The 25,242-nt window shown below is 39.2% G+C and overlaps 1 protein-coding gene across 1 annotated transcript in view; it reads left to right on the top strand.

Moving 5' to 3' along the window:
- The window catches only part of MUC5AC (mucin 5AC, oligomeric mucus/gel-forming), a 47,881-nt gene extending 24,063 nt beyond the window's left edge, over positions 1-23,818 (top strand). The window contains 25 exon segments of the mRNA XM_034768772.1: positions 327-483; positions 1,129-1,257; positions 1,619-1,763; positions 2,911-2,954; positions 3,055-3,252; positions 4,672-6,931; positions 6,933-7,237; positions 7,433-7,659; positions 9,117-9,291; positions 9,478-9,728; positions 12,207-12,390; positions 12,812-13,010; positions 13,755-13,933; positions 14,680-14,749; positions 15,073-15,173; positions 16,100-16,134; positions 16,910-17,087; positions 17,866-17,970; positions 18,170-18,210; positions 18,642-18,764; positions 18,870-18,968; positions 19,938-20,066; positions 20,907-20,964; positions 21,573-21,678; positions 22,431-23,818. Coding sequence (XP_034624663.1) covers positions 327-483; positions 1,129-1,257; positions 1,619-1,763; positions 2,911-2,954; positions 3,055-3,252; positions 4,672-6,931; positions 6,933-7,237; positions 7,433-7,659; positions 9,117-9,291; positions 9,478-9,728; positions 12,207-12,390; positions 12,812-13,010; positions 13,755-13,933; positions 14,680-14,749; positions 15,073-15,173; positions 16,100-16,134; positions 16,910-17,087; positions 17,866-17,970; positions 18,170-18,210; positions 18,642-18,764; positions 18,870-18,968; positions 19,938-20,066; positions 20,907-20,964; positions 21,573-21,678; positions 22,431-22,680 — 5,748 coding nt within the window. The 3' untranslated portion in view covers positions 22,681-23,818.
- Positions 23,819-25,242: the final 1,424 nt, after the last annotated feature.

Raw genomic sequence — 25,242 nt, 5'->3', positions numbered from 1 at the left:
TGTAATGTTCCACAGCTGTTAGGGTAGTCACTTCTCTTATGATTACTAATGCTAGGCGTGTCCTACACTTGATGTCTTCACTTGACTTTATAAAAAAAAATTCTTGTCATTTCCCCCCCAATTTAGACTCTTTTTTTCCAAAATCATAATTTATTCTGCATGTAGTTCCATTGCTATAGGGAATGATGTTACAAGAGAAAAAGAAAAGAACAGCATCCATTTCAAACATTCGACTGAAATTTTAGGAGGGGGGGAATTGCTATTGCAAAACAAGATGACAAATGCATGGAACAAAAATTAAACGTCATGTATTCTTTTTCTAACAGGTTGAACCAAATGAATATTATGAAGCATGCGTGACTGATGCTTGTGCCTGTGACACTGGGGGAGATTGTGAATGTTTCTGTACAGCGGTAGCTTCATATGCTCAAGCATGTAATGAGGCTGGCATTTGTGTTGCATGGAGAACCCCATCTATCTGTCGTGAGTATTACCCCATAACTTCATGGAGGGAGAGGGAGAAAAAGAAATAAAGAACGAGAAGGGGAAAAAAACACAGGAAGAAATGAAGAGGAGTATAGTACTGTTCCTGAGATGCACTACAATCTGGAAAATAGCAAAATAGTCCAAAGCAAACAGTAAATTATCAATAGAACTATCTACAAAACTTCCTTTTCCAATCTTCCTACACATCTCCAATTGTAGATATGATTAAAATAAAACTGTGCCCTAGTGATTGTATTAGTTGTTAAATTACTGTATTATCTAGTTACAGATTGTGATATACCACTGCCATCCTACTATATATATATATAGTATATATACACACAAACACACACACAGCTTTTATCTGTCACAGTGTAAGTAATAGCAATGCATAGTAGCAGCTGAAAATTTTATGTTCCAGTTAATTGAGTTTTATGCGTTCTGTCAGTGTACCAGCACTGAAGTCAATACAACTGTAGAATTAAGATAATCATATTGAATTAGAAACAGGATAACTACTGTTTACTACTTGCAGAATTATGTTAGTATTATGGGATTTGTACACAGCATATGGATAGCTATGAAGCACTTTAGAAACATTTTGTTACATGTAATATTTTCACCCATTTTGCCCTCTTTCAGCTCTGTTCTGTGATTACTACAACCCGCAAGGGGAATGCGAGTGGCACTACAAGCCTTGTGGGTCTCCTTGTATGAAGACCTGCAGGAACCGAAGTGGAAAATGCCTTCATGAGTTACAAGGCTTGGAAGGTAAAATACATTATATATATCTCACTCTACTTATAAAAGCTAATTAAAAATTCCTAAACTAAAATTCCTACTTCTCAATATAGTTAATAATATTAGAAAGTACAAGCCAGGTTAGTGATTATGGAGTTTTCTGAATTGTGTGTAATTCTCTAAAGAGGTCATGATCTTCTTTGGGATTAAAATCCAAATTATTGCATTTAAAGTCTCAGAGAAATTTATGCTATGGCAGCAATATGCATCATGTCACTAAGGGTGAAATTCCACCCCTTGACAAGAAATCAATGCAGAATTTAGACAGTTGTCTAGAGACACCCGCAGTGTAAGAGATCCAGTGTCAATATAACTCTCTTTGTTACTGCAGGATGCTATCCAAAGTGTCCAGAGAACAAGCCCTATTTTGATGAAGATGATATGGAGTGTGTCGATAGCTGTGGCTGTTACGATACCAAGGGAAAATATTACAAGCCAGGAACACCCATTCGTTCAGAAGAGAACTGTCAATCATGGTAAGCTTAGCTGTATGAGGATTTTAGGAGGATCCTAACATAATGTACTGGTCATTAAACTCCATTGTTTGCTAACAGGAATTGGTCTTGTGCCTACTGTGCATAAATTACTAATGAGTACATAAACTACTTTTATTTCTGGGACTGGGAAGGGAAAGGATCATGATCTGAAATTCTTTCCTTTGGAGTGATTTGCTTGAAGAATATTTCTCTGTTTTATTGCACATTCTGTATTATCCTTAAAAAAAAAAGATCTTCTTTATACTGCATTTAGGAAACAAATTGACAAGGTATTATTGAAATCATTATCTAAAATTGCTCTATAGCTTAATTCTGTTCATTTGTTTTTGCTATTGTCTTGGCATGTATCTGTCTAGGAGAGTCCTTCAGTATTTTTATATGTTTTATTTTTTGTAACTGATTTCTTCGTTACACAGATATTTACTTAGGGACATATTCTGATATGCTTCTCATGCTGAATAGCAATTTTACTCCACAAAGTCAATAGGACTACTTGCGGAGTACAGCGTTAGTTAGTGTGAACAAAGGTACCTGAATTTAGGCCTTAATTAGTAAGTGAGAAATCCCTATCTTTGTGCACAGCCTGAGTAAACGGACTGTGTTCTCACAGGGGCGTACCATCAAGGGCTGAGGAGAGGGAATCCTCCTTACTAGGCTGCAGAGCAGCTAAAGAGACTCTCTGGCAGCTATTTCAACCTAAGAGCAACAGTAATTCCTCCACCACCATCCCTGCTGCACTTCCCCTCCACTGGGGGGAAGTGGTCAGTGGATCCCTTCCTGCAGCCTCCAAAACCTTCTTCTGTGGCATCATGGAAGGGATGCAGTGCAGGGTATTGTTAGTAGGCACAGATGGTGTTACAAATCCTGTCTGCAGATTGAAAGGAGCCTGCCCATCCTGCCTTTCTGCAGCAGAAGTGCACCAGTTTGAGAGCTCAGGGCCCTTCTATCACAGGATGGATGAGAACATTCTAGGTCTTTTTGAGCTTACCCACACAACTTTTCTCCATGAACTTCATTTTGTTCCTTCTGATATAAATGCAATAGAAACAGTTAAAACAGTAAAATGTATGTGGTTATCCTTTATGCATCTTCAGTCCCATATTTCTTTTCTCTTTTCCCCCCGCAGTGAATGCACAATGAATGGCATTGAGTGTGAATATGATGAAGACGGTATGTTGACAAAGCAGCTGTTATCTGAACATGAAATTTTTGGAACAATCTATTCTATTATACAGGAAATCTAATGATGACATTCTCCTTTGATTTACAGAATGCCACTGCACATATGATGGAAAGCAATATGAGTATGAGGATGTCATCTACGACACTACAGATGGTATTGGCGGGTGTATCATTGCAACTTGTGGTCACAATGGAACAATTGATAGAAAAGTCTACGCATGTTCTACACCCTCAACCACAACACCATTTTCATTTTCCTCTTCAACACCTATATCCACCACTACAGGTATGTTTTTAATGAATACATGAGCTCACTGTACTCTTACTTGCCGTTGAGTGAAATTTACCTACCAAACCATGCTTATAACTTTAACGAATGGATCAGAAACTCAAAAACTAATAAGACCTATTTTTCTTTGCATTTTATATATTTTATATAGTTTTGATCATAGCTAGAAAACAAATTGAAACATGAAAATATAGAAAATTAAACCACTGTGCATGGTTTTGATATGATCTTTGCTCAAATTCAGACAGATTCATTAGAAAACAATCCCAAGGGTATTTTATAAACTGTTGTGGTAACTGATTCTATACCATTCTTTTTAAATTGCTATATAGAAAATGTCCACAGCTAGTAATCTGCACAGTCATAGAATCATTCCCTATTATTCATTTATTAAATTGCAGAATGACTAATTTCTCCTAAAATCCCAGTCAGTATCATAGTATTTTGAAAATGCAGTTAGTAAATGGATTGCTCAGACTGCAATACTGAGATACTATGCATTTCACCTCTAGATCTCTGGTTCAATTTGTCCCAGATTGGTAATGCCTGAAAGTCATGACCATCTGATGGCTGTTTGATAGCACACGTGAGATTAGTTAGTCATTTTAGTATAGTTCTTAGTGCTATATCACAGAAACTGCCAGCATAGTTGGCATTAACTGGCAACTTTTCAGAAGTTTCAGAGAGGCCTGCATTGAATCAGCAAGGAGCATGAACTACTCTCTCCACCCAAGAGATGGTCCCTTACAAACAGACTTGAAGCACATTAGGGCGCATAAGGAAACTTATACCCCTGATTCAACCCTGCAGTAATTATTCTATGAACAAATAGAGAGGAGTGCAGGCAATGTGACATGTTCATGAGCAGTAAATTTATATAACAAATAAATTAGGTGCATATGCGGCCTACTCCAAAGCACATTGAATTCAACTATGTCTTTCCATAGCTTCAGTGCGTTTTGGATCAGGGCCTTAATGTTCATGTGAAGATGCAAACATGCTGCACAAAATGGAAAATTTTATGCAAAGATGTTTTTTCCCAAGTGTGCAAATTATGCATGTGTAACTTAGGCAACTATTTTTGAAATTTGGTAATTACTCTTTATCCTAGCACATCACAAGAAATAATGGCCATGCCCTTGGAAGTGATAAATCCAGGCATACCAACAAATTCAGATGTTGCGATTATTTTCATTATTTGAATGGATATTCATTATAATTTAACTAGCCTAATAAATTGATATATTTTTGAGCTCAGTATACTAGCTCATGCCCTTTGGCAGGTGTCTAGACAAGCCCCTCTTCCTACAGCTGATAGCTGACATCACGCTCAGTCTATTTGATATAATAGAAAGGAGAATATTTGCTTGAATTTCTTAGTACTAAATTTTCACTCTTTTTGTTTTTTAACCACAGTGACACCAACTACATCAGTCTGTGTTCGTGAAGTATGCCAGTGGTCACAATGGTATGATGTGAGCTATCCAGGGTCTGGGATCAACGATGGAGATTTTGACACATTTGATAATTTAAGAGCCAAAGGTTATAAAGTCTGCAAAGCTCCAAAGGCTGTTGAATGCAGATCTGAGAAGTTCCCTAACACACCATTAAATGAACTAGAGCAAAAAGTAGAATGTAGTACAACAAGGGGACTAATATGTTATAATAAGGATCAGCATCAAATGATCTGCGACAACTTCCAGATAAAAATCTTATGCTGTAGCTTTGTACCATGTGAATATACAACTCCTGCTACCACAACGCCTGCGGAGACTACAACACCCATCACAAAAACAATCACTCCAGAAACTACTGTAACCGGTATATCTTCAACAACTACAGCACTACCTACAACCACAGAATCTAAAACAACTACTCTTTCAACAAGTACCATGACCTCCAAAACTCCTTCAACATCTCCAGTCACAGAAACAACGAGTGTGTCAACTTCAACTCTTACAACCACAGCTCCATCAACAACAATCCCTGAAACAACTGCCAGCCCTTCAACAGAAACTGTATATACTACAGGAGAAATCACATCCATAACACCTTGTAAACCAAAATGCAAATGGTCTGAATGGCATGATGTCCATTTTCCCAGTCTGGACAATAAAGGAGATTCTGAAACATATGATGATATTAGAGCAGCAGGAAAAGTGATCTGCAGCAAACCTGAAAATATAGAATGTCGAGCCGAGAAATTCCCAGAAAAATCAATTGATAACATTGGCCAAATTGTCCAGTGCAATGTATCCTTTGGACTTGTCTGCAGGAATGAAGATCAGGAAGGAGTGCTCCAAATGTGTTATAACTATCAAATAAAAGTATTCTGCTGTGATGATTTTAGTCATTGCCCATCCACATCCACTACTACAGAAACTACAACAACTGCAGGCACAACTATTGTTTCAACAAAACCTTCCACCCAGACTCCTATAACTACAGAAACTACAACTTCAACCATAAGAACTACACCTTCAACCACCACAACAACAGAAACCACAACCAAAGAAATTAAAACAACTACTCCTTTAACAACCACCCCTATAGAAACTACAACAATCACAACTACACCTTTCACTACCACAACCACAGAAACTACAACTACTCCAGGCACACCCATTGTTTCAACAGAAACTTCCACACTGACTCCTACAACTACAGAAACTACATCAACAGTTGGAACTACACATTCATCCACCACCAGCATAGAAACTACAACAGTCACAACTACACCTTTCACTACCACAACCACAGAAACTACAACTACTCCAGGCACACCCATTGTTTCAACAGAAACTTCCACACTGACTCCTACTACTACAGAAACTACATCAATAGGAACTACACATTCATCCATCACCAGCACAGAAACTACAACAGTCACAACTACACCTTTCACTGCCACAACCACACAAACTACAACAACCACAGGTACTACAACCATGACAACTCCTCAAACTACTACTACAATACCAACCACTACTCCAATAACCTCAACACCAATTCCGGACACTTTTACAACTACAACTACTTCACCAACCACTACTCAAACCACAGAATTTACCACAATAATAAGTACAATCACTACACCAACAACCACTGAAACTACCACGGCTACAACTACTACACCTATTTCAACAACAAAACCTACATCATCAATAATAGTAACAACTACTCCAGCAATAACCACAATCTCAGAAACTACAACACCTGTGACAACTGTTCCTCCAACAACTCATGATTGTTTTAAAGAACTATGTGAATGGTCACAATGGTATGATGTAAGTTACCCAAGGTCTGCTATCAATGGTGGAGATTTCGATACATTTAAGAATATAAGAGCCAAAGGATACAATGTATGCAAAGCTCCAAAGGCTGTGGAATGCAGAGCAGAAAGATTCCCTAACACACCATTAAATGAGCTGGAGCAAAATGTAATATGCAGCAAAACAGAAGGGCTGATATGTTATAACAAGGATCAACTCCCACCAATCTGCTATAATTACCAGATCAAAATTGAATGTTGCAGAAATGTAATTGTATCATGCCCAACTACCACCCTAGCCACTACAACGACAGTAAAATCCACCCCACCAATACCAACAACCACCCCAACCATTACCCCAATAGTAACAACCACCCCAGCCACTACAACGACAGTAACAACCATCCCAACCNAACCAACCGGACATAAGCATCGACCAGATCGGTCAAGTTGTGCAGTGCGATGCCAATTTCGGGCTGGTGTGCAAAAATGAGGATCAAATCGGGAAATTTAAAATGTGTTTCAACTATCAGATACGTGTTTTGTGCTGTGAAGAAAACGTAAATTGTCTTGTTACAACCTCAATTTTGCCAACAATGCCCACACGAGTAACCACTCCAACTATCTCAAGTACACCAACAGGAACAACAGAAGTAACCATGACAACTACTCACTGCTTTTGCCAAATTGAGGACGCTGTTTATGCATCTGGTAAGTCTTTAACAATCTATTAGAATATATTTAAAACAGATTTTTACATCATTTTTGAGTGGGTATTTTAATTAAAATACAGATTGTAATTATAGTAAAATTTTACATAGTCAAATTGAACTAATGCAGATTTTTCAATGATTTTTTTATGTTTTCTCTTCGTATTTTGTGTATTCTAATGGTTGTTTTTTATAGGTGAAATGATTTACAACAAAACAGACAAGGATGGATGTAATTTTTATGCCATTTGTAGTAAAACATGTTCAGTGGAGCGATTTAAGGGACCATGTAAATCAACAACTCCAGCAACAGCAACAACAACTACACCTACAACTTCAACATCTATACCAACTACGACTCCCACTACAACAGTTAGTTCAACCACTAAAATTGAGTGTCCTGATGCTAAACCTCCCAGAAAGGTATTGATCTCTTATCTTGTACAGCCTTGAAAATACCTTTAATAATAATGGGACTCACAGGAAAGAACATTATAAATTATTTAAAACTGAAAGACCACATATTTTTTTAAACAATTCTTGTGGTAGACAATGTGCAAAATTGGTATAAAACTCTTGTATGTTAGTCTGAATATTACAGGTTAATTTGTGCAACCTGGTATCTGCAAATTTCAAAGAGAATTAATCTTCCAAATTATTTTTATTGCAAATGAAGTGGATAGCTATTTCTTCTCTCCATTCTGTAATGGTCAATCTTGCCCCTTCTGTACACTGGAGTAAGAGATGGGAATGCCTCTTACTCCTGGGTACGACAGCTCTACACTGGACTGAGATATCTTGAGTATGCTCAAGATAGTGTGGAAAACTCTGTGTCTTTGGGCCTACCCTACATTGTAACCCACAGAGATGCTTACGGTGTGGTAATCTCCCTTGTGCCTTGACCAACATCCCTTTGCATAACCCAAGCTCTCACTCTTTCTCATGATGGCCTTTGGGCTGTAGTATCATACACGTTGCAAAGGCAAAGGGGCAATATGATTCCTCTGGGTTAAAACACACCTTCAAAAATTACCTCTGCAGCCTTGGTATAGGTGGGAGTTTCGGGGAGGATGTCACCCCCCCCCTTTCAGCATCATTGGGGAGAGATCTCTCATGCTAACACGGGTTGCTCCTCTCCTGACTGACAACTCTGTTTCTGATGTATAAAGCAGTGGAGATCTCCAGGCTTTGTTGCTCATTTAAGTTTACACTGGCTGAGCCTCAACAGAATCTTTTCTCACATATGAAAAATAATGGAAGTTCTGTGCATGCACCGGTGCACTGGTGTCATCTACAAGGATTCTGTGAGGAAATGTGTAGGATCACGAACTCCACTCCCCTTGCCACAGAGCTTCCCCTGCCCTCCTCAGAATTCCCCTGGTACTGCAGGTCCAAGAAACCTGATTATGCTTTGGAACACCAGATGGTACATTGCCACAGAGCACCATACTGCCAGGGTTTAATCTTAAGGTTTTCTTTTGCCATAGACACAAAAGTAGTAGGGATATTATCATAAGGCAGAGCAGAACAAATGCCTGTAGACAAGGCTGCATAACCCTTTCCAAAACTGTCTGTTTTCAGTTTTTATAAGTTTCAACATTTTCCTTGATTAGCTGCTTTGGGTTGAATTGTTTTAGAAGGTTTCAGCAAAAACGGTGCCACTACTGCTCATCTATTTGTAGTGTAAAATGTACTGCACAATAACTGTCACCAAAATTTCCAAAACATGGATGTCAAACATTAGAGAGAAGAAATATATCATAAAAAACATAACCCCCCAAACACTGCGAGCATCATAACATTTTGGAACTAAAAATCTGTATAAAGCTCAAACCTAATTGTAAGCTCTTGTGATACCAATTCCTTTTTTTTTTAAACAGATGGGTGAAACATGGAAGATATCCAACTGTACCACTGCAACTTGCGAGGGAAATAACAAAGTTGTTATACAGAAAGTGAAATGCCCACCTGTAAAGAAAATTACCTGCGCCAACGGATACCCACCAGTAGAGGTCTTCAGTGAGGATGGCTGCTGTTACCACTATGAATGTGAATGTAAGTGACAACTAAATTAAGGAAGAACATCACTGAAAATACACAAAACACGTAAATAGAATATATGGGGATTTGTTTTTCATGGTTCCAGGGCTATCTAGACGGTTGTGTTACTGGCTTAACTTTCTAAATTCTTTCTTGTAAACCTATTTTAGTCTTAGCATCTACATTTTTCCTCTTTACCAGGTGTCTGTAGTGGCTGGGGTGACCCTCACTACATTACATTCGATGGAACCTATTACACATTCCTTGACAACTGCACATATACTCTGGTGAAGCAGATTACCCCTAAATATGACAACTTCCGTGTTGACATTGACAATTACTTCTGTGATGCGGAAGATGGACTTTCCTGTCCTCAGTCCATTATTGTTTACTACAAGTACACAGTGGTAGTGCTGACGCGTGAACTCTATAATGGAGTGATGGCTAATAAGGTAAAATATAGTTCTTTAATGTTTTTGCAGTGTTCCTATTAAGTTTCCTATTTCAGCAAAACAGAAATAAAGTGTACAGGCATTTGTCTGAACCTCATGTGAAATATTGAGGGCATTTGTGTTTATTATAGCACAGAAATGCTTAGGCAGAGGGCATCATAGGATAAAAAATATTATGCCAATTCTCAAGAAGCAAACATATAATAGAAGGTTTAGAGAGCTAGAGCTACCCTTACTGGAAAAATAGAAAATTATGAAAGAGGTGGATGCATTTGTCAGAGTTAAATTCCCAAGAGTGAGGAAGTTCAAAAACTAGGGAACATGTGGTATTGTAAAGTATAAGAGTAAAGTCACCAAATGAAATTAATAGGCAGCAGGTTTAAAACAAATAAAAGGAAGTATTTCTTCACACAACGCACAGTCAACAGAAGGCCAAGACCATAACAGGGTTCAAAAAAGAACTAGATAAATTAATGGAATACAAGACCATCAGTGGTCTATTAGCCAGGATGGGCAGGAATGGTGTCCCTAGCCTCTGTTTGCCAGAAGCTGGGAATGAGTGACAGGGGATGGATCACTGGATGATTACCTGTTCTGCTGATTCCCTCTGGGGCACCTGGCATTGACCACTGTCAGAAGACAGGATACTGGGCTAGATGGACCTTTGGTCTGACCCAGTAGGGCCATTCTTATATTCTTATGTAAGATTAGATTATGAGTTCTAGCACGAGACACAAACCCATGGAATATGTTATTGAGGCAGGTGAATGAAGCAAGGTATTCTGTTTTTGGATCTGATTAAGACACAGTCTTTTGTAAGGGCTGGTGTGGAAATGCATTGCTCTTGGGGGACTTCTGTCTGATGCAAACTCATATATTGTGTGCAAAAAATCAATACAAAGGGGAAGAGATCTACACCAGAAGACTAATTCTCCCCTGATGGTGCAAACCAGCAATCACTTCACGTTAGTTGGCCAAATGGGGATCTCCCCCTGAGTATGGAGATCTTTGATGAGCATAAAGCCCCCCCCCAATAGCTCCTTCTCCATTCCATTCCTATTTGCTGGCACAGAAGATGTAATTGAAGAGAAGGGGATGAACTAGAGCATCCATTTACCCCAGTAATCCTAAATTGCTGTTGGCAGTTGGTGAAAATTAGAAGTGGCCTCATGCTGCCCTATTTCATTTTGGGGACTGACCCGGCATTCAGATGGCTCAGGATGGTGGGAGGGGAGATGCAAAGGTGTGTGTGTTTCCCCTCCACACACACACACACACACACACAGAGCTGTGCCAAGCACTCATAAGCCACTGTCAGGGACAGGATAGGGCAGTGTTTCTCAACCTTTCCAGATGACTGTACCCCTTTCAAGAGTCTGGTTTGTCTTGTGTACCTCCAAGTTTCATCTCACTTAAAAACTTACAAAATCAGACATAAAAATACATTCTCATTTTTACCATAGAATTATAAAATAAATCTATTGGGATATAAATATGGTACTTACATTTCAATGTATTGTATACAGAGCAGTTTAAACAAATCATTGCCTATGAAATTTTAGTTTGTACTAACTTTGCTAGTGCTTTTTATGTAGCCTGTTGTAAAACTAGGCAAATATCTAGATGAGTTGATGTACCACCTGGAAGATCTCTGAGTACCCCCAGGAGTATCCATATCCCTGGTTGAGAACCACTGGAATAGGGCATATTGTAAAATGTAGCCCAGTGATTCCCAGTCAAAACAGAATGGTACTTGAGGGATCTGCAACTCTCCCTCCTCCATCCCAATCAAATGAGAAAGGAGTTAAGTTCCTAACATAGAAATAATTCCTGAAGAACAATATCACCAACCAAAGGTCCACACTTTTGTTAGCACCTGGAATTTGTATGTGGCAAATGTGAGTAACAGCTTAATTTAAAGAGGAAACAAGTCATCATATAAAAATGATGGGTGAAATGTATATTTCAATGTGAGTTCCAGGGGCTCTCCCTGTGCTAGACACCCCTCATGGTTTGGTCCATTGTGACTATACAATGATGACAGGATTATAACAGAATAACGGCATGAATCTTGCTGCAGCTTAAAAAATTACAGCCTAGTCATTTTCTGTAAGGAAAAATGCCTACAAAAAGACGCAAATGATATTTTCACTCATTATATTTGGCCTTAAAATAATGTGTATTAGCATAGAGCCTGTCCGGATGGAATATGACCAATTGCATAACCATGCTAATTGAACAGGACCACTCTGATAATTAGTCCCACAACTAAGTCACTCGGGGACTTGTAAAGCAGCATCGAAAGGAAAAAAAAACAATATGAGTTATTATTATAAAAACCTGGTGTGGGATATGAGGAACATGGGATATGTCATCATGAAATGACATGATTATAAAGATTAGTAAACAAATTATTTTAAAATATGTGTCTAACAAAAGTGACTCCTGCAATGACATCATTTTTAACCCCATATGCAGATTATCTTCAATAAAACGGTTGTCAACCCAGGCTTCAAGAAAGATGGCATTTCTATTTACATGCTTGGCATCAACATGGTTGTTGAAATACCTGAGATTGGAGCTACCATCACCTTCAGCGGGTTGATCTTCTCAGTGAAACTCCCATTCAGCAAATTTGGCAATAACACTGAAGGACAGTGTGGTAAGATAGATGCATTAATCCTTCTCTTCTCACTCTCACTATGTTTATTCCCTGAGCCAGATAGTTATTCAAGCTTACCATAGACTGAAATTCCTCAAATGTAAAGTAAATGGATTTAGGGAGAATTTGGGTCTCATTCATTGTTACTTTTTTATATTACTTCAATCTGCTTCTAACAAATAGGTTCAAATGCTTAATATTTCAATGACCTGATTTTTGTCTTATAATTTTAATCTTATATAAGCAATTATTAAGTAAACTCAAAGGAAATTATGCACTTTGAGTATCAAGCAATCTAAACTTACAAGGAGTTTGATCCACTCACTATGCATACCAATTTTGAATTTGATATTAACGTAATGGGTTATGCACTTTGTCAGTGGCTCACACCCTTCTGATCTGGTTATGTTTGGTCTTCCAGGTACATGCTCAAACACCAAAATCGATGACTGCCGCTTGCCAAGTGGTAAGATCATCTCTTCTTGTACCCAAATGGCTCCCCACTGGAAGGTTGACGATGACAAGAAGCGATACTGTGTAGGAACAACACCACCACCCAGCACCCCGACTCCAGCTCCCAGCTGTCCTCCGTCTGCTCTTTGCAAGATAATTTTGAGCGAGTAAGATACAAAAATGAATTAATTTACTCTTTCTTAACTAAGCAAAAGTATCCAAAAATCTTATAAAATGATGGAGATAAGAATTATATCCCAATCAAGCCCTTATCAACAAATTCAGGGCCAAATCTAGGGTGGCTTTATGCACATATCTGAAGGCCAAACAGTTGTGTGACAGCTGCAGAGGGGGGCAAATGCAATAGAAGTCCTCTGCAAGTGGAAATCACATACCTGATTACACCAACGAGATCTCCATGATGATTCCACAGCTCTCTGAGGAGAGGGTATGGAGAATATCAGCAAGTCAGGGGCCTGGCAAGTAATAAAACCCAAATCTTCTGGCTTGCAGTTATGTGCTTTAACCAGAAAATCATCTATCTCCCACATGTTTTCCATGGCATATCTATCCACACCAAGTTATATTTTTCAAACAGTAACATCACTTTACATTTGTAAGATGCCTGATGAGTTTGGTTTATGAAAACTTACACAGAAAGACAGACTCCTTTCCCCATAAAAAAATCTAAAATATGTGTACATTGTACATAAAAAATGTTCTACATGATGGTTTCAGACTTCTCAGCCTTTCCATTCTGGAGTCTTTCTCACACATTAAATTTCAGTCAGAAACTCATCTCAAAGGAGAAGGACAATATGCTCACACTGTGATGTTCCTCTTTGACAAGAATAGATTTTGTATAGCAACTGTGGGAAATGAAACTTTTTTCTTCTCTGTTGTGTTTAAAGAGTCTTTGAAGAATGCCACAAGGTGATACCACCACAAGATTTTTACAAGGGCTGTGTCTTTGATGCATGTCACATGACCAATGCATCCATGCAGTGTTCCGGCTTGGAGATATATGCCACTCTGTGTGCCACTAGAGGTGTTTGTATTGACTGGAGAGGAGAGACTCAGGGCAAATGCCGTAAGTACTTCAGCATTAACAAATACATGTGTTAATGAAATAGTAACTGGAGGTTTGTTCAGTAAGTTCGTCCTGCATCTCACACTTACTCAATGTATTTAATATCTCTATAAAAACATGAGCAGGTCTGTCTCAGTGGTTTAGTGGATAGAATATGGCAACATTAATTCAGATGATCCAGATTTGGAACAAACTTTGGATACCTAATTCACAAATGGTTGTCAGCACGGAGCATCACAGAGGTGATACTGTAAAGGCCAGATTCTCATCTCAGACCAATGTAAATCCAGTGTAGTTTCAGTGAAGCAATTGAAGCTATTGTGGATTTACACAGGTATCACTGAGACTAAGAATCTGGCCAACTGTGTTTTGCGAAAGGGTGAGCTACTACTTCGCTTCATTGTAGCACCCGCTTACTCGTTACAGGAGAGTAACATGAGATTTCAGAGAGGGGAAGAGAAGATTGGAAAGTTATTGGTGGAAAATGATGATACAAAATAAAGGGTTAAACTAACAGTCTTACATCCCAACTCAACCTAGCTCGTGATTGTTACTCACTGCTTCACTGAGTGCTCTATTGACAGAAACACAGAATGAATATGGGCGGGGCGGAGGGAGGGTTTGGAAAGACCACTTAAAAACCTGGGACCTTAGATGCATGGGACCTCTTTCGACAAAATATAACCCAAACTGAAATGTAATCTCTCAGCTTTTTAACCTTGTTATATTTTCCCCTTCCCATACAGCATATAACTGTCCAGTGGGCAAAGTGTATAAACCATGTGGGCCTCTTAATCCTGCTACTTGTGATTCAAGGTATGGAAAGAACATATAAGCAAACCATTTAGTTCAATGTGTCCTTATGGATTTTTGTCACTTAGGATCCTTTATTATCATAGTGAATAATTCATCTGGTGAATTTTGGCATTTTTCATGAGTAAAATGTATCATTATTCAGCCAGATCTAGTAAGTAATAAAGAATTTAACCTGTAATTTCTATTGCTTCTTAAAAGAACTGCATTATTTTCCCTCTTCACATGTATCCATCATCTAAATGCTGTGACTTCCTGCATGGATTGCACTTGGCTGTTTAACTGTGAGAGACCTGTACTCTAACATATGCCTCTTTCCACTCTAGAGCTGTTCAACACAATGGCACTGGCCTAACTGAAGGATGTTTCTGCCCTGAAGGAAAGTTTCTCTTCAATGCAAACAGCGATGTCTGTGTCTCTGGATGTGGTAAGCAAGATGTTTTTTACTTTAGGAGTAGATAGGGCCCTGGACTGGGAGTCAGAAAGCCTGAGTTCAATTCCCATCTCTGCCACTGACTCTGGGCAAGTCTCTCCAGTTCTTTAGTCTCCCATCTGCAAACTGGGAATAATAGTAGTTATCCTCCTTTGTGAAGTATGCTGAGATCTCCGGATGGAAAATTCCATATAAGAGATAAGCATTGTTGTTGTCTATCTAGAACTTGATCCAATGTCCAGTAAAGTGAATGGGAGGCTTTCCACTGATTTCAATTGGTGTTGGTTTGGGCCCTTGATTGTTTTATAAAGAATGCTGAATGTGGTGAATATTGCTTATGAAAGCAAGTGACTAATAATGCTGGCTAATTCCAGACCTGCTACTGCTATGACCCATGCAAGATTCCCATACTCCACTCTGCCAAAGCATCTCAATCCTGCCCTGTAGCACTCCTCCTTTAACAATGCTCTGCCTCTTCTCAGCACAGACTGATAATCATAATTGCCAGTTTGGTCATTTTGGTGTGGCTAAATGTGCACTGATAACTGGGCTCAGAATTCATTTCACTTATATGACCTTAATTATAGCCATTGTATTCTGAAGTGAAAAATGAATACATTACATTTGTTCTACCATCTTCCCTGCCCCCACCTTATTGTTTATTTTAATTTTAAAGTGTTTCCTCGGTGTATTATGAACCTGTGAAACATTCAAACTGACAAATAGGGATTTCTGATGTGATGTTTTCAGTATTTATCTGAAAATAGCATCAATGTTTGAATGAATCTGTCAGCCCTCTTCTTCTAGGATCTATCTGCAGGCTGTTTCTGGTTGCAGTACCCTGACCCAACCCTATCACATTTATTCCACATCACCTCAGTAGCACTAATGTTAATATCTATCCTTTCATTTTTTTTCAGGTAACTGTATAGGACCAGATGGACAGCCCAAATTAGTGAGTATTGCAATCAGTATGTTTTACCAAATATAGATTGTAGAGCTCAAGGAACATTTGGGGGTTTATGAACATGGGGTTTGCCAAACATTCTAACAGATTTTGAGGAATATTTATTTTTGGAAAATGTGCGTCCCTCTTAAATTGTAGAAAAAAAATATGCAAGTGTCTGAATTCTGGAACCCTGTGTAATTTTATGAATGACTAAATTATAGATAATGGGTTCTTCCATTTCTAATCTTTCCATTACATTCTAAAAATACAAGCACAAATAGCAGTCCTAGAGGACCAACATATTGGTTTCCTTTATTTTCTGGAATTTGGCATGCAAAGTTTATTAGAAATGAAGGGCTGGATGGAGGAAAAATTAGTTATAGATAGCAAACTTTGCAGTCCCAATTCTTTAATTCCATCTAATTTCTACAAGACCCATTTTATAACCTGACGTACCTGATATGAGAATTTTGTTACGCATTCAAAACACACATGGGTGTTCCCTATGCTCTTTCAATTATATTTCTTGTATCTTTCACACAATCTCTAGGAATTAACAGATTTATGCAAGGAAAGGTGGTCATGACCAGATACTTTCAGTAACATATGGGGTCCTCTTCTAAGGATTTTCAGAGTTTGAGGTTCCCTCATAAAGATTAGTCTAGAAATTATATAAACATGAATGATGCTGATGCAGCTGTGCATAGCTTTAGCCCTGAACAAGCTAACTAGTGCAAATAGTCTGACTCGGTTCTAAACTTTTTTTTTTTTTTTTTTACAGCCTGGAGACCAGTGGAAAAGCAATTGCCAGGACTGTGTTTGTGACCGGTACACTGTTACAGTGCAGTGTACAAAGCGCCCGTGTAAACCACTCCCGCCAGTTTCTTGTGATGACCCAGGGTTTGTTCCTGTCCAGTCGCTGACACAAGAAGACCCATGCTGTGTCCAGACTGAATGCCGTAAGAATCCTCTCAGTTCTTCCATGTGAAAAATACTGTATATATCGTGGGGAACTTGTGAAGCATCTTTTCAACATTTAATTTGGAATTTACTTTCTTCGTATAGTGCCCACTTGTGCCATCACGACCCCCACACCTTTTGTATAGCATTTACAAGATGTCTGAAGGGAGCACCTTTTAAAAAAAAATACATTTCATTTCTGAGAGAGAGAAAAAAGTATTTCACCAGCAAAGGGAAAGCATGCCTACCAAAAAGTCATTTGAAATGTCCAATTACTTTAACTGTTGGAAGAAAACAAACTGTACTGCCCCTAATAAGTAAATAATACCCACCACCAACAAAATCTCTCTAAAACCACCTCATCCCACAAAAAAACCCACTGTCACCAAAAGTTCTAAGCTATTTCACAAAATCTCTAGAACTTTTACAAACTGGAGTAGAGGTTTTATGAATTCCTGAAAGTCACCAGAGTCTCGATCCCTATACATTTTCTCTTTCAAACTTGTCTCTGACTGGAGAGAGAAGTTTCCACTAATCTGCTCTTCTGAGCTAGAACATTAAACTATTTGTTTTAAGAATTAAGGCTAAGAATAAAGCTCATTAACTTTAAATGAGGCTTTACCGAAGTTTTTCTAATCCCATCCTCATGCTTGCTCACAGAGCTAGGGTGCTAATTATGGCCCAGTGAGGAAACTTCAGAAGTTCTTGTTCATACAATACAGAATCTTCTGTACTTAACTATGTTGAACTCCTTGTTTTCTGTCTTACATTACATAGGATGTGACACTAGCAAGTGCCCCGAATCAGTGGCCAGCTGTCAACCAGGATACGAGTTAATCCCAGAAGTATTAAATGGAAATTGTTGTACTATCTTCACATGTAGTAAGTATTAAGCTCTTCTTTTGTGAATTATCCACACCTGTCAAGATGTTGAAGAAAATAGTCTGAGCAGCACCGTGTAAAGAAGTTACATTCTGTTGTTATATCTTGTCAACAAAATGACTGATAGCTTTTCGTGTCTTTCTGCTTCTTTTAAAAAAATTACATTTGCATCACACTGTTTTGTTTTTTCCCCTTACAGAGCTAAAACCAGGCTGTGTAACCAATGGAACTTTCTACATGGTATGTACATATATGTTACTTACTCTAACACAAAACATATTAGTTTGCAGCGCCTAGCACAATGGGGTCCTGGCCCATGACTGGGGCTCTTGGGTGCTACAGTAATAACAAATAACCACAACAATGTAATAGAACAAAAATTGGTTCAGAATCCTAGCCGGGGCCTGAAACGTATATTCTTTCCACAAAGGCTGAGTTAAACATTGTCCATTACTTCATCAAAAAACAACATTCCATCACCCTCTGCATAAGCATAAGGAATTTGCCCCAAGAAAAATAAGGTACTCATATCACCAACACTGGGACTCTGGTTAAATAAAGTGGGTCAAATTTTCCAGTGTGGTTAAAGAATTTAGCCCAGTATTTCTGATCTGTACATGAAGCAATTTATTTTTATTGACAATTAATATTCCTCCTTTGACTTTGTTTAGCCTGGAGCTGTCATTCCAAAAGGTACCTGTGAAAAGTGCACCTGCTCTGCCGAAGTACAGCCAGACAGTCAGAGAAACATCGTTGCCTGCCAGCCCATTCCATGTGACACTGAGTGCCCACTGGTGAGTGCCGCTTTTTGTCCCATCACACACAATTTAAAAACCTGCCTGAGAGGAAACGAGCATCCTTGACTCAGCGCAATTCCTTTTTTATTCCTTTACAAACAGGGCTATGAATATAAGATGAAATCTGGACAATGCTGTGGCGAGTGTGTACAGGTGGCTTGTGTACTGAAGATGAAGGATAACACAGTCCATGTGCTTCAGGTAACTAATGCTTTTAAGGTTTTGTGAACTCCAGTCTCCTTCTTTCCTTTTCTGTCCCGGTGTTTATCACACTCGCTCGCTCTGTCTTCTCTCATGTTAGATCTCACTCCGTGCTTGGCCAGTCCCCAGGACAATGGGGCTTCCATTCTGATTGAGGCTTCTAGGAGCTACTGCAATAATGATAGCTTTCAGAATTCAATGTTAAAAGCAATGTAGATAAAAACACTGGGCCGGGCTTTGCCCTCGGTATGAAAACACAGCACTCATTGCTCTCAATGGGAATCACTCTCATGAGGGCAGAATCTGGCTGCATGTGGCCAATCGCAATTGGAAGCTTTATAATATTACTGGACAAATCCTGGCATCAATGAAGTCAAGGGAAATCTTGACACTGTCTTGAATGGTATTAGGGTTTGCCCCACTGTGTATTTTCTCAAGAGGAAGAGTATCTTGATATCTTTACAAAGGAAACAATAGGTCATTACAGACAGACATGTCTTCAGCACCAAGTTCACGAGTATATACACTTTATTACAACTTGAGGGTATGACTGATGACAAAACAAAGAGACTGTTCACAGCCACTTTGTCTCCCTTCCAAACCAACCTGTACACTCACTGCATTTTTCTTGGTATCGCTAATTCTTATTGTACTATTATCGCTTGACTGTAATTCAGTACTAGTTGAGTAGGGATAGGTGAATCCATTATTAAAACGATCTTGAAAGTGTAATGGTAGTATATAGTCTCCTCACACTTTCAATGAACTGGGTTTTATTACTTACACAATAGTAGCTATGCTGCTAACATTACAAAAGCCCTCAACAGGAACTCCCCTGATTTAGCCCTCAAGGACTGTAAATGACCTTTTTGCAGAATAATCACACTGTAGTAGATAGTATGAAAAAAAGGATTTTTTAAAGACATAATGCGTAGATTTCTATTAATTTTTTACAACTGTTACTTACAGGCTGGAAAAGTCTGGCATGAGCCTGGTGATAACTGTACCTTCTATAAATGTGAACAAATTGAGGATCAGTTTATTCCTGTCACTGTAAGGAAAGCCTGTCAACCCATATACCCAGAAGACTGCGATCCTGTAAGTACTACTAAATATTCCTCTAATTCTCACGTTTGTTGCCTGGGGAAGGATAGACAAAAACACCAGGACACTGTGTCCAAAGATTATACCTATTATGTGGGATGCAATTCTAATTATAGCCTATTCAAATATGGTCCCTTTGAATTTGACTTGAGCCAAAGTTATGTGCTGCGCTGGATTACAGAGCATGGAGTAGAGAACAGAACACACAAAAAGGAGTTGGATTTTCAAAAGTGCTAAGTGATACAGGAGCACAAATTCCATTGAAAGTTAATTGGATTTGTGCTCCTAAGTCACTTAGGTGATTTTGAAAATCCCACCCAATGAGACTAAGTAAGGTGAAAGAGAGTACATTATTTTGAAGGGGAATTGATTGAAATAAAGCTATCCAACTCAGTCAACATTTTGGGATGGACTGGAACCAGGGCCGCATAGGTGGAAGGTCAGTATTTTATTAACTATGTGACCAATACTGGTATAATCCTTTACTTGCAACACTCCAACTTCAGTCACTCAGAAGTGTATGTATCTGCAGCATGCAGTATTTAAAAGTTGGGTTAGTATATACAATATTAGAATGCTTAATTCTGAGGGTAGAAAGAGAAAATGAGCGCCACTCAATGCCAGCCTATAAAGAAGCTGCCTATTACTGGTATACTGATGCAGAAGTTGCCCCTCACTGGAATAGCTTAAGTTCCCCCAGCCTTGCTTCAAATCAGCATCTATCTCAAAGCAGATCTCTTGCTGGCACCAAGGAAACTTGGGAAGCTGGGAAACCCCCCAGGTTGGTACATACGCTCCAATTCTGAATCATTTCCCCCTATTTCTGCATTCCAGGCTGATATCATGCTAAGTGAAGATGGCTGCTGCAAAACATGCCCATTACCCCGTAAAAGTAAGTCATGCTAATTTTGTGGTGTAAAGATAAAATACATGGTCTAAATAGTGCTTTGAAGCATATGACCCACATTGGGTGGCAGGTGCACACATATATTGGCTGGGCTGATGTGATCTGAGGCATTATGCCTGTGTAGAATAAGTTCAGGCAGTTTGTCTTCTGCTGGGGCAAGAGAGGGGAATAGGGAGTGGCTGGGAAAAGAACATTCCCAGCACACAGTACAGTTCCTTTGACAATGTATAGTATGTGCTTCTCCCTCCCTACTGCTAAATACTAGCCATTATGTGGAAGGGACAGGGCCATACTCACTCTCCAGCATAGCTGGACATGTTCTCTTCGAAGGATAGAGTGACACACCAATCATGGTAGCTGGCCATACATTTAAGAGGTGCCCGTGGCAAAATTCAGTCTGGGCCGTGCACCAGTGCTTATGGGAGCGGGAGCCTTTTTCCCTCCTTGAAAACAGAAGCAGCAAGAGCCACCGTTTCGCCATATGTAATTAAAACAGGTGAACACATGATGGCAGCTTCACCTCTCTGTTTTCTATCAATAATTGCATACGGTAAACAAACATATTTTCAATTATTTTCCCTTTATCACTCCAGCTTGTAGTCTGCGTAGTACTACCACTGTCATCAGTCAAAATGACTGCAACTCTTCTGTGCCTGTTGAACTAACATACTGCGAAGGCAACTGTGATACTTCTTCAATGTAAGTGGCTACAAGCTCATTACTCACTCTCCTTGTATATGATTGTCCCTGTGTCCTCTTGGCATTCATTCATTATATTGGTGGCAGGGAGCAAATTATGCATTTCCACCTAACAAGCAGGTGTTTGTTTCTGCTGTGTTGACTTGAATTTCTGATATCTGCTATGTTACAAGATGTTAATTACCTTAAGATGGAAGCTCGGTGGTATAGCAACAAATGCCTTTAACCTCTGACATCCTAACTTGATCTCTTGCCCATTTAAAAATGAGGTTGCTAGTCTCATCCTGGACATCATTTGTGCACTGATGATGTATGACCTTGGCTAAGTCATTTAGCCCCTCTGTACCTCAGTTTCTCCATCTGTATAACGTACATAATATTTAGCCACCTTTGTAAAGTACTTTGAGATTTTTGGTTGATAATGCACAGTATTAATGTATCAGGGGGTAGCCGTGTTAGTCTGTATCTACAAAAAGAACAAGGAGTCTGGTGGCACCTTAAAGACTAATAGATTTATTTGGGCATAAGATTCTGCCACTCTTACATGCAGCACTTACTTCTTCCACAAATAGTCCCACTGAAATTATATTTCACCACAGTATTGTCACAGTAATAATGTCAAACCGATTGCTTCCAACAAAGAGGCACCATATTTGGTGATATCTAGCAATGGGGGTGTATTTTATTGTTGGTTTTTGCTGCAGTATTTCTAAATCTTTCTTTCTTGTTGGCTTTGTTTTATGGCCAATCAGGTATTCCCTTGAGGCGAATGTGATGCAACACAAGTGCAAGTGTTGTCAGGAGATCAAGACCAGCAAAAGACAGGTGACCCTGAGCTGCCCTGATGGAAGCACCACTGATTACTCATACACCCACGTGGAGCAGTGCGATTGTGCAGGCACGGAGTGCATCCCCCAAGCCCCTCCCACCACTCCAGCACAGCAGCAGGAGCAAGAACAGCAGCAACAGGAACAGATCCAGCAGCAACAAGGGCAGTCCTAGAACCAAGAGCAGAACCAGAAAAATGAACCAAAACCAGGAAGAGTAGAATATAGACTGAAATAAATCTTTTCACTTTTTTTTCCTAATAATAAACAAGTATCCAAAGCAGCTAGAATCTTGGACATATGGATGAAATTCCTGTATACATGCTAGAAATTTCTGTTTCCTAATTATTTCAGCTTCCCTTATCAATGGGTCTCATTGCTTTGAGTGTCTTCTTTTAACTTGAGAGGTGCAGGATTAGGAAATCTTGAGGTTTGTTTTTTCTCGGCAGTGCTGTGCTATAGGACTGACAGCTTTTCTTTCAAGAGGGTGGGGTGAGTGGAACTATACTCTAACTAAAGTCCTTGATGTAAATCATAGTCTCTTTTTGTCTTGAAATTTTCCCTGTGGTGATTCTGATACTGACTGCCCAAGGCCAAGCATAGAACAAACATCACTGGGTCATTAATAATTTTTCACTAGTCACGGTCATTACACACCCACCTGACACTGACTAATCATTGCACTGAATTAGACAACTTTTAAAATCCCCTTTGATTCCAGTTCAATTAGGCAGTGTCAACAATTCAAGTCCAGGAAAAACACAGACTATCGCGCTCACCTTCCTACCTTTTTGTTTGTTTGCTTGTTTGTTGTTTTAGCATTAAAGAGAGTTTAGGTTATAGAAACTGCATCTTCTCAAACTTCAAACTTTAAAGATACTGGGGGGGGGCGGTTTGTGGTGTTGTAGAAAAGAAAGGAAGAAAGCCTATCATACAAGGTTGCTGCAGAATATCCTATGTTTACATGAGATCATCAGCATAGTAAATGTATGAAAATTTGGATTCTTGTATTTGTTTTTGGTTAACTGTTTACAGAAGAAATATATTTTTGCCAAAAGGGGTATATGAAGGATTTTTGTAAACAAAAGTAATAATAATAGTAATATAAATTCTTTCCTAGGAAGCTGAGATTTTTTTAAAATGTTGTACCATTGCTATTTATTTTGTTTCTGGGAAAAATAAGTGTATTGGACCATTTCCTCCACAATTAATGTTGCCCCCATTTTCTAGCATCAGTGGGTATCTGGTTGTGGGATGTTTTCTTTTTCTATTTTGTTTTGGGTTTTGTTTGTTTCTTAAGAGGAAAAAAAGTTATGATGATTAATAAACTTTTAGCATTTTGCAACTTTTGTGTCCTCTGCTTTTTTCATTTTGCTGAATCCTTCACAAGCAGTTTGTTTGCCCTACATAATATTCGCTTCCCCCTCTACCGTAGAGTTTTCTAATCAGCCCCAGTTCAGGATGTCACTGCGTGGAGTGGCACCCCGTCCTTATTCGAGATTTAGAAGTGTGCTTGGGTAGAGACTCTAGCCTTTGGTGCAATAAACGCACACACTTTTTGTAAGTAACAGAAGATTCTTTACTAGGATTGGCAGAATGAAAATTGTGCAAATGCCACCCACCTGTTCTCAGACTTTAAGGCCTAATGTACCATATCTAAAACTCCAACAAACTGATCTTGCCACCTTTGTAAATTTAATGGATCTTATTCTGGAACTACACTATATTTGCTTGCTTAGAAAGATCAGTGTGGTAACTTAACTGTGGATAATTAGACATTTATAGCCTCTGAACATAGGCAAAGCAGGTCTGCTTATGCAGTCTGTCTTTCTGGGAAATTCACAGTGTGAGCAGGAAACTGTGTAGCCTGGAAAAACCTCAGCTAGGGGGAGAAAGACACAGGTCTCTGCCCAAGAGAGATGATAGCTGGGAATAGTGGGTGCCCATAGTGGACCACAAAATGGAAATACGGGTGCTGTTGCTCTGAACTGTGACACTCCCTTTTCCTGCTTACTCTGGGTAACACAGAGTTATCTACAGCAGGGATAGGCAACCTATGGCACGCGTGCCGAAGGCGGCACACAAGCTGATTTTCAGTGGCACTCATGCTGCCCGGGTCCTGGCCACCGGTCCAGGGGACTCTGCATTTTAATTTAATTTTAAATGAAGCTTCTTAAATATTTTTAAAACCTTATTTACTTTACATACAACAATAGTTTAGTTATATATTATAGACTTATAGAAAGAGACCTTCTAAAAATGTTACAATGTATTACTGGCACGCGAAACCTTAAATCAGAGTGAATAAATGAAGACTTGGCACAGCACTTCTAAAAGGTTGCTGACCCCTGATCTACAGGCTAGATGCTGGGTCTCTGTTCCTCCAAGAATAACCTGTGATGCTTCTCCTCCAGCTCATTCTGGGGGAGGGGAGGGAGGATACCTAGTAATGGACAAGTAGGTTAATTACACTAACCCTCCTCAGGAGCGGAAGCTACCCCATATCCAAACCCAATCCACCAGCCCAACTTTGTGCCACAGGGCTGCCATATGACCCTCAATCTTTTCTCTATCCAAAGCCTGAATCTCAGCAACATAACTTCTCTCATTACTTGAAAACAGTGTGTATTCAGAGTATGCCACCAGCAACTTCACATGGCTCGCTGGCAGAGCAGGACTTGCTCCAGTCCTTGAGAGATTTGTGCCAATTAGGCCATTAATAGAGACTCCCAACTGC

Source organism: Trachemys scripta, chromosome 4, assembly GCF_013100865.1.
Source record: "Trachemys scripta elegans isolate TJP31775 chromosome 4, CAS_Tse_1.0, whole genome shotgun sequence".
Classification (NCBI taxonomy): domain Eukaryota; kingdom Metazoa; phylum Chordata; order Testudines; family Emydidae; genus Trachemys; species Trachemys scripta.
This window is presented reverse-complemented; position numbering and strand designations above follow the sequence as displayed.